The sequence below is a fragment of the Pseudorca crassidens genome, chromosome 5 (assembly GCF_039906515.1).
Source record: "Pseudorca crassidens isolate mPseCra1 chromosome 5, mPseCra1.hap1, whole genome shotgun sequence".
NCBI lineage: Eukaryota > Metazoa > Chordata > Mammalia > Artiodactyla > Delphinidae > Pseudorca > Pseudorca crassidens.
In genome coordinates this window covers 108,651,477-108,661,873 of record NC_090300.1, presented here as the reverse complement: position 1 = coordinate 108,661,873, position 10,397 = coordinate 108,651,477, and the positions used below count along the sequence as shown (strand labels likewise).

The following is a 10,397-nucleotide window of genomic DNA, read 5'->3' as shown; positions in this document are numbered from 1 at the left end:
CAGGCAATGCACTGAACATTGAGCTTGGCTGTGATTAAAAAAAACTGATTCTTCCTGGTAGAGAGAATAATATGACAGGAGCATAGGCCTGAGACTGAAGTGGGACTTTCTACTTCCTAACTTAAAGACAGCTGGGCCCAGGGTACTGATTCAACCTGCGTTGCCACCCTAACTGCAGTCAGAAATGCTGGAAAAGAAGACAGAATGGAAAAATCTGCTCTGTGCAAGGTCTCCTGCTCCAATGTGCTTTTTGGTGAGGGGAATTTACAAAGGTGAGCTCAGAAAGAAAAATGAACTGGAGAGCAGGTCTTGCCTTTAGGCTTAGAACCAACCCAGACTAATAAAATATAACAGGGGTCCCCTTCTCCCGGGCCATGGACCGCTACCGGCCTGTTAGGAAGCTGGCCGCACAGCAGGAGGTGAGTGGCAGGTGAGCGAGTGAAGCTTCATCTGCCACTCCCCTTCTCTCCCCATTGCTTGCATTACCTCCTGAAACATCCCCCCCCACCAACCACCTGTCCGTGGAAAAACTGTCTTCCATGAAACTGGTCCCTGGTGCCAAAAAGTTGGGGACCGCTGTAGTATAGCACATAAAATATGGAGAATGTACAATGAAATGAATGATTGAAAAGTGAAATAAAGGGAAAAGTATAAACTATTATGCACTAGACACATCATAAAATGAAACATATAATAAATATAATATCTGAGAGTAGAAAAGTAATATTTGTCCTCATATAAAATAAGTGATAGATTATAATTTAGTGGTCAGATGATAAACGTTAGAGAAATTTTGGGTGAGAAATCTACTTAAACTAGAATAATTGAGGGCTCAAGGAAATGTTATCATCTGAGCTGGGCCTAGAAAAACAAGTTATTTCATTCAGGATTTAACAAATATTTACTAAAAGTCTACTATCTGGCAGCAATGAGACTCTTGGACTCACTTGTAGATGGGAGGTTGAATTGAATGACATTTGTGCATCTGAACCACTCACTACATGCTCCAATTCTATGAGTAAAGAGGTAAACTTTGTTAGGTGGCAGGAATAGAAGAAAGCTGTGGTGGGCAGAATAATGTGTCCCCCAAGAGGTCCACGTGCTAATCTCTGGAACCTGAGAATATATTATCATATGTGGCAAAATGGATTTTGCAGATGTGTTTAAGTTAAGGACCTTGTCATGAGGAGATGAGCTGGATTATTCAAGTGAACGCAATCTGATTACACGGTCCTTAAAATAGAAGAAGCTACCTTAATGTTGTAAGAGAGAGGGAGATATGACTATAGAAGAATAATTAGAAAATTGCAACATGGTTGGCTTTGGAGATGGTAGAAGGCCACAAACCAAGGAATATGGGGACCTGTAGAAGCGGCAAGAGGAACGCAGCCCTGATGACACCTTGATTTTAGCCCAGTGAGACTACAGAACTGTAAGCTGAGAGATTTGTGTTTTCTAAGCCACTACATTTGTGATAATTTGTTGTATCAGAAATAGGAAACTAATGTAAAAGTGTTCATGTAAAGGTTACAGTAGGTCCGTGTTGCAGACGGAGAAAAATATGAAGTGTTGTTAATGAACAGAGGTAAGAAATTGGTAAGAAATTTGGCTGAAGTGTAGAGTACGTGTAGAGACATAATAGATGACTCAGTACACATGGCTCGGTTTAGGTTACTGAGGGCCTTGAAATTTAGGCAAAAAAGTTTTACTTATTTTATTATTTTTTGTATGATGAAAAATAATGTTATCAAAAGTTGTTGAGCAGTATATGAGTTGATTCAGGAGAAGAAAGCCAAAGTAGTTAATACTATTGCTCTTTGCTTTTCAAGAAATCAATAAAACATAAATCATAAAAGTCAAATATAAAGTCATAAAACTAGTAATATAGTATGCATATTTAAAGAACTATATTCTGATTGTTTCACAAGAGCTTAAATCCTCTTTATAGTTTTTAAAATATGATTGACAATAGCAAACTGTCATTATTTTTTTATTTTTTATTTTTTTTGCGGTACGCAGGCCTCTCACTGCTGTGGCCTCTCCTGTTGCGGAGCACAGGCTCCGACGTGCAGGCTCCGCGGCCATGGCTCATGGGTCCAGCCGCTCCACGGCACGTGGGATCTTCCCGGACCGGGGCACGAACCCGTGTCCCCTGCATCAGCAGGCAGACTCTCAACCACTGTGCCACCAGGGAAGCCCGCCAGTTCTAGTTATTTAAATAAATATGACTGTATGCATACATAACCTACATGATACCTTGAATTTCAACAATACAATGAAACAGAAACCCATTAGTTAATAGTCCTTAGTTTATAGGACTTAGTTTATAAGTATGGCAACTTATAGATGTTTTCATTTAATTTAAAAAAATATCTTTTAGGGACTAACTTGAGAAACAACGATACTTTTTGCAGAACATTTTATTCAGAACAGGTTTTGACATTGCTATAATGGAAATACAAATGACTGGATAAAGTCAGCCTTTTAGGAGAAAGATGGGTTTCTTAGGATTGTCAAACTCTAAATGAAGAGTTAATGAAATGCTTAAATCCTGCTGCTGTATTAGTGAAAAGACTCAAATGCAAAGTCTCTGTGGAAAGTTGTAGTCTCTGTCACTTTCAAGAAGGGGCTAACCAGTCCAACTTCACAACTGAGTAGTATATTTAAATGGGTTTTATATGAAAAAAAAATAAGTCAAAGGGGGGAAAAGGAAAAGGAGGCGCTGGGGGAAAGGGAAGAGAGGAATGGGAAAAAACCAGAGGGTTTCTAAGGATGCTAATATTTACAAAAGTATAAATTAGCTAAAAAAGTTCTGATTCATAGGTAAGTGATCTCTTGCTAAGGATCGAGCTAATTTTGGGCTTGAGAAAAATGGTTGAGAGCAGCTGTCTGCCTCTGTTTTGGAAAGAAAGGGAATCTGCTATGTTTCACTCATCATTCTTTGGGCAACTCACTGTAATATCACACAGAGTAACATTACAAATTGGTACAAAATGGGTTAAATGGAAATTTAGTAAACTGCTTCAAGTCCAAATCCAGTAATTTACTGCTTAAAAGACATGCATTTGAAAATTTGAAAATTTGAAAATTTAATTTCACTTAAAAAAAATCTAACAATGTTATTCAATCTCATATTCACCAGAAAAATAAACATTAAAAGTATTCTGATACTATCATGTGCAGGTTAGGATATGGAATAAAGGGAACTCTTATATGTTGGTAGTGGTTGCATAAATTGATGCAGCAAGTTTTAAGAACAATTTGGCAATATCGTTAGGTTGATCAGGATCCAACATTCCACTCCTAAGTGCTGTATTTACTTCAGAAAAACTCTTGCATATGTGCACAAGAAAATATGCACAAGGGTATTCAATGTGACATTGCTGTTTATAGAAAATAAACACTAAAAACAACCTAAATATCCATTATTATAAGGGAATAAAATTATATACAGCAGGCACAATGAATAATAAAAATAATAGAAAAATGTTGAAAGAAAAAGCAAACTCTTGGGCTTCCCTGGTGGCGCAGTGGTTGAGAGTCCACCTGCCGATGCAGGGGACACGGGTTTGTGCCCCAGTCCGGGAAGATCCCACATGCTGCGGAGCGGCTAGGTCCGTGAGCCATGGCCGCTGAGCCTGCGCGTCCGGAGCCTGTGCTCCACAATGGGAGAGGCCACAGCAGTGAGAGGCCCACGTACTGCAAAAAAAAAGCAGCAAACGCTTAAGAATTCCTACAACATTATATGTGTTATTTAAAAATTTGAAACTTAAAAATAATATGTTATATGTAGACATACACATATATATTATATATTTGTATGTAAAAATATGAAAACATGGATGGAAAGGATACATTTCAGTTTCAGAATGGTGATTATTTCCAGGATGCAAGGGGGATGGATGGCATGGAAGAGAATAAATTAGGCTGCACAAAAAGGACTTTGATCAAAATTTTACTATTTTATGTCTTTTCACAAGTATCCAAAGAAAATGTGATAATATGTTTTATTAAGTCTGAGAGGTGGGTACCATGTGTTTGCTAGATTACTGTTTTGTACTTTTCTGTATTTTCAAATATAACCCAATTAAAAAAAGACCACATTTAATTATTTTATCATATGTACTAATTATCTCATACATAATCTGGTATGGTTTTAATTTGGGTTGTTTTGTGTGGTTCTGTTAATCCTGTTGCAGCCTCAGACCATAGTTTTCACTTCAGTTAGCTGGCCTATATTCCTCCCTAGATTGTGTGTTTATAGCACAGAGGTTTCTTCCAATACTATCATGCATTTGATGATCCATTTGCAAAGTTATTTGATGATCCATTTGCAAAGTTATTTCTTGAAGATATTCAGAATATCTATGGAGCTGTACTCTGCAATATTTCTATTAGTTTTTTTTTTTTTTTTTTAAGATTCAGTTGAATGCCCCAAATATGTTTTATTAAGCACAACCTCTGGAAAAATAAGGTCACCATTAAAAAAGGTAACTTTACTCTGCGCTGGCTAATCTGATTGATGGAGATAAATATGTGTTATTTCTGAGAAAAAGACTAGCTTGTCATTAGCAATATCTTGCTCATTGATACCAAGGGATAATAATGGAGGTGTCATTGTTCTTTCATCTTCATCCTTTGGAGAACAGCCTTGACCCTTAGTTGCTTCGTTACCGTCTTTCGCAGTAAATCATCAGCCCATCCTGGACAGCCATTTAGAGAGCAATAATAATAGTAGTTAACATTTAAAAAGCTTTTATTATTTGCAGCGCTGTGATCAGCACTTTACATGGATTATCTCACATCATTTTAACAACCTGTGAGGAAGAAGCTATTATTATTTACCTTTTATAGTTGCAGGAACTGAGGCTTAGAGGGGCCAATGAAATCTCAAAGAAAACAAAAACTCTAGGCAAATGACAGCACAGTCCTAAATTAAATTGTAAACAAAAATATTTCATTCTGAGTTTGGTAAATGTCTTAGCAAAGGAAGTCTATATTTTGATCGGCCAAAAAAAAAAAAATCTGGAAAGAAGTTGGAAATGCTTTGCTGGTAGCAGAAAAAGGATATGTGGGAGAGGCAGAGAAACACATGGAGACTTCCAGCAAAAAGAAGCAGGTTCTATTTCTTTCCTGATAATATTGGGAGAGAAGCCCCACAGATATGATTTATTTCTCTTCTTTGTTTTCTATGTAGCTTGAGGGTTCCTGTGGAAGAAATCAAATTCTAAATAACCAGAAGCAAGACCGAGCAATAACAGAAGGCAAATGGTGAACCAGGGAGAGGTTTAGGAAGTGAATGACCTCCGTAAGGGGTAGTCTTGAAGAAGATGCACTTAGATGGCTGTTCAGGAAGCAGGTGGGGTTGGTAGTAGATGTAAGCAGCACAGGCGTACAGCGGAATCCTAGGAAAGTTAGGTAACTGACTTAAACAATATTCATCGTTTAATGTTGCAGAAGTATTAGAGCAGTGTGGCCCAGTAGAATTTTATCTCTACACAGGCCCAGTTGGAACAGGTTTACATGAAAAAGGGATTTTTTTTTCTGTAAACTTTGATCTGTTTATACCCATTGCACTCTCAACTTTCTCTTTCTTTGTCGCAACTTTCCCTCCTTTCCATTTCTTCTTCTTTTTCTCTCTTTCCAGAAATTTGACTTTGCAATCTATAATCTAACACAATTTCCTCATTCTACCTGGTCTGCCCCTTGTACTGAGTTAGTACTTTTATGCTCCTAATTTTAAAATTGATGTCTTTTCCTCATTTAGCTCTTTCCCTGTTTTTCCTTTGTTCACACTTCACCTGCATTTCATCTTTCATTTCATGCTTTCATCTACTCTTTTCCATATGCACTTTGCCCTTCCCACTCTGCTCCGTGTCTTGTGAGACTGACCTATGTGGACAATATATCAAGAGGTCCCCTTTCCCTCTAGCGATCACCTCCTGTTGGCTCTGCCTCTTGACCACAGTTTAGAGCTCCTGTCGAAGTAGCTCTTCTTCCAGGATCCTCTCTTTTCTTCCAGGAGCCACATACTCTTTCTCAGGTTAGCCTTAGGAATATTAATAGCTCAAGCTTTTTCTAGCCTTGGACTCTGGTGATATCTCCTGTGATTGCTTTATTCTCTGCCCACACCTTGGTAAACGATTCATTAATTAGACCCTCTTCCAATCATCTGAATTTGAGTGTGTCATCTGTTCCTTGTTGGGATTTTTCTTTATTTTACACTATACTGATTTAGTTGATCCTAGGCACTCCTTTATCTATCTTGTATTTATTAACCCTGTTTTAATCTATATTTCATGTGATCATAAGCAGATCATTTAATTCCTCTGAACCTCAGTTTTTCTTTTTCATCTAGAAAATGAGGAGGGTTATATTAGATGATTTCTAAGATTATCTTCTGGCTTCAAGATTCTGCAATTTCATGAAATAAGCAATATATAATATTTATAAAGTATATAATATTTTAATCTCAGTGATTGCTCAGAATTAGTCTCTGCTTTATTCTGACTTTGTATGAGGACTATTTCTTTATGAAAAAATCAGTACCTTTTATATGTAAAAAATTTAAATATAAGAAAATAAACCTGAATGAGTTTAAGATACAAAAATGCTAATATACATATGAAAACACAAAATAAATGGCTATCATGATTAAGTAGCTTTGAATTTGAAAACTAAACAGTAAAATTCTATTCAAAACTAGAAACAGAAGAAGAAAGTTAAGTGCAGGTAGTTATTTAATGCACATTGCTTGTATGTACTTTGAACATTTAGATTCAATGAATACAATTTACTTATATTTTTATTCATGGGATATGGAAAGAGCAGTTGCTTTAAATGTTATCTATAAAAGGTTTAGCTGTCAGTTGAACTTTTCCATTTCATTTTCCTCTTATCACTTTAGAAGTGAACAGGTAATTTTTTGAAATATATAATGTTCTAAATGGGGGGAAAGAGACACTCTACATTGAATGGTCAAATCTCAGGGAATATTCTGTCTATATTTTAGCTGAAGGATATAAGATTGAATAATTTTAAGATGGGCTTTTTTGGCCATTGTTTCATTGGACTTGATATTAAAATACCAAACCATAATGTGATACTAATATTCCAAATAACATTGTGCATTTTTCTTTAGCTGGAAGGTGTTTTCTTTCAAAGAAGTCAAGCAGATACACCTGTGCTATTAAAATTCTTTATTTTTGAGAGCCCCTGAAAAGAAAAAAATGTACATAGCATTTAATATTTAAATTCTGTACTTGAGGCAGACCCATGCTGCCAGGCAACTGGCCACAGAATTCAGTTCTGTCACGGAATTCTCCCCATGGAGATCACCAGGCAGCTCCACTCTCAAGTGGCTGACAGAGAGGCGAGGGAGAGTATTGCATTTGCTTTGCTTTGGCTCTGACTTAGGAAAATTGCTCAAGCAATTGCTCTTTGTAGCATGTAATGCTGTTAGCTCCTATCCCACTGCTAACAGCCTTCTACCTCCAAATAGACCACAGAGCTGATGGAAGGAAGAAAAACTACCACTTCTACTAACCCTATTGGGCCATGTATAAATAGAGAGCAGTAGCTTTCCAATCCTACCGCCTCAGACTCTGTATGGGCTTGAGGACGCCAGCATGGAATCATTTACTCAATGTTGAGCCAGGTATTACCCAGCACTGTGCCAACATTCTTTTTCTAATTCAAATAGATTATATAAGTTTCAGAAAGAAAGTGAAAACGTCAGAAAAGGTAGAAAAAGAAGGGGAGATTCTGAATGCATATTTACACATTTCTTGTAACGTTTATTATGCTAAATGTGTGAATACACACATTTTACATTTTTAAGGATTGATACCAAACAAGATTTTGCTTCTAGATTCAAGCCAGCAATACAAGGAGCTGATGTTGAAATCTGATCAGCTGCTTGGTAGCATATATAGTGTTGACAATAATCTCTTTCTATTTTTGTTATCCTAGTCACTGCATCTGATAGAGGTCAGTGTGTCACGTCCACCCATAGTGCAGGTGGTGACACAGGTGGCCATGCAGGCTGAGAACTTACACTTTAGGCTTAGGGCTACTTTCATAAGCAAAGCTTTATTTACTGTAAAGGTGATATCCTTTGGGAGAGATTCAGGGAAATACCATGGAATGGATTTATTTTTATATGTAATGGATTAACTTTCACATATACATTAAAGCAGTACATTCAGTAGAGCAGAAAGAGAAAACACGTCATTCCCAGTACTAAATTCACTCCTCAGTGGGCAAATCGCTAACAGATAAATAGAAAAAAGAAAGGGAACACTCAGTCTTCAGACGTCATGCCTTCTTTTATAGTTTTCACATGGGCAATAGTATGAGAGAGGTATGAGTTTTTCCTTAAGGAAATGTAGACAATAAGTGGAGGTTTGCTTATTTCTATTGTTCACCACAAGTCTGACAAGGTTCATTTAGCTTCTAATGGTTTGTTTTCTTGAACTCAATAATGAAGTTCAGTTTTCTTGTCTGTCAGACCAGACTTGACCTTATGGAAATACAAATCCCTCATGACTTTGTGAGGATGGAACAAAAAAGAAGAGTAAACACTTTCTCACTAAATCAGCTGAATAATCTTAGGGGAATAGTATAGCAAATAAAATTTAAATTTATCCTGATAATTTAGAACCAAGCCCTCAAAAGTGTTATTAACATAGAGAAAAGCACCCTGTTACTTTATTTTACATGGAATAAAGCATTCACAGGGGAGACCATTAAAATTCTCATCTTCCAAAATGTATATGTTCAAGGCTGGCCATTGTAAGAGGGGTTACTGTGATCTGAGAGCTGCTTCTCTCCTACACCAGATATCTGTATTCCATTTTGAAACTGTGCCAAACTATTTATCTCAAAGATCAGAGCACCTAACAAGTTAACTGGAGGGACTCCCTTTTGTTTTAATGTTTTGGTGGATTCATTATCAGAACCAGTTTTCTTTAGCAAACATATAAATTTATCATAACTTCAGACCCCTGAAAGTGATGCAAAATCAATCAGCCATGACCATTACTGCCAACTGAGACCATTGGAAGGGGGCCCTGGAATAGTGTAATTAGTTGCCATTACGTGGCTGCAAGCCTGCAATTTTCCTACTGACTCTGACCCACTGCCTTGCCTAAGTAAGTATTTGCACTCAAACTCATGATAATCGATCCCCTTCTGTGTCAAGTGTCTTCATAACTTTAAAAATTAAAGATGCAGAGTGTCTCACGTGGTTTGGGTAGGCAATTTTATTCCAGTTTTATTATCACAATGGGTCCATAATATGCATGGAGTGTCCTTTCTGATTAGCCATGCCTCAGCAGTCATCCACTCTATTTCCATATTTGCCTGTCTTTCCCTCCTCTGTTCCTCCTTTGCTTCCAGTCTAGGCTTCCCTTCATTTTCTGAGAAAATGGAAAAGGCTGCTTGCAGCAATTAACTAGCTATTCCAATTAGCTGTCCAGAATCAAGATTGGCTAAGGCAAGATGATGTTCCCTGGTAAAGAGCTGCCTCTGATACACATGAAAATGATTTCTTTTTATCACTTCTGAGACTGAACAAGTGGGGCTGGGGGAGAAATGCCTCAGTGGCCAGGTCCAAATGAAAATTTTGCTCTAATCATTGGAATGTATTTTAAAATTCTCTCAGTACCAAATTATGGAAAGCGAGTGTTTTATGTTCATCTAGCCTATCGATGGTGCTGCTATCGCCTAGGAATGCCTGGGGCGCTCACCAGGGCTTGCACTCTTTGTGGTGAGTTCCCCCATAGACAGTTCTCTGTCCAAAGCCAGTGCTGTGGCTGGACTGGACCTTGTAATTCTTATTATGATTGTCAGACATGCCTCAGCAACAACCATCGAGGAACTTTGAAAAAACAAGCTTATTAATTCACACACGTGTCCTGGTGGGTACATGGCCACCCAGAGACAGAGCTTGCAGATCTGGGGCTCTGCCTTTATTGGAGCCAAGGGTAGGGTTCCTGAGATTTCTTCGGTTCACTCTTCTTTGATGAATTTAAAACAGAAGGAATTAAAGTGCTGGAAGAGAAAAGCAGGGTCCTCAAGTGGTCAGTTATCTGGGTCACCTGAGGTTTTGTAAAAGGGGAACTTCATGGGTGGGGCCGCCTGGCCCTTTATCTCCTTGTGTAGCCGGGAATATGTCTGAGGTGGAGTTCTTTGAGGTAGATGCATTGACAATCAAAAGCTTAATGTCAGGCACTTACATTACAATCAAAAAGGCTAATTGCCAGGCACTTACACTACAGTGAGGCAAAGAGAAAAAAAAATTAGCTTATTTAGCAGACTGTGAAGTGGCAAAAATTATTTTAAAACAAATTGTAGCACGCATGAATAATATTATAAACAAGTTGAATGTAAGTAAT

The 10,397-nt window shown here is 37.6% G+C and overlaps 1 protein-coding gene across 1 annotated transcript in view; it reads left to right on the top strand.

The window, feature by feature from the left end:
• Positions 1-374: 374 nt before the first annotated feature.
• CSNK2A2IP (casein kinase 2 subunit alpha' interacting protein) overlaps positions 375-10,397 on the top strand; it is a 66,541-nt gene continuing 56,518 nt past the window's right edge. The window contains 1 exon segment of the mRNA XM_067737169.1: positions 375-419. Within this exon segment, the coding sequence (XP_067593270.1) occupies positions 375-419 (45 nt within the window).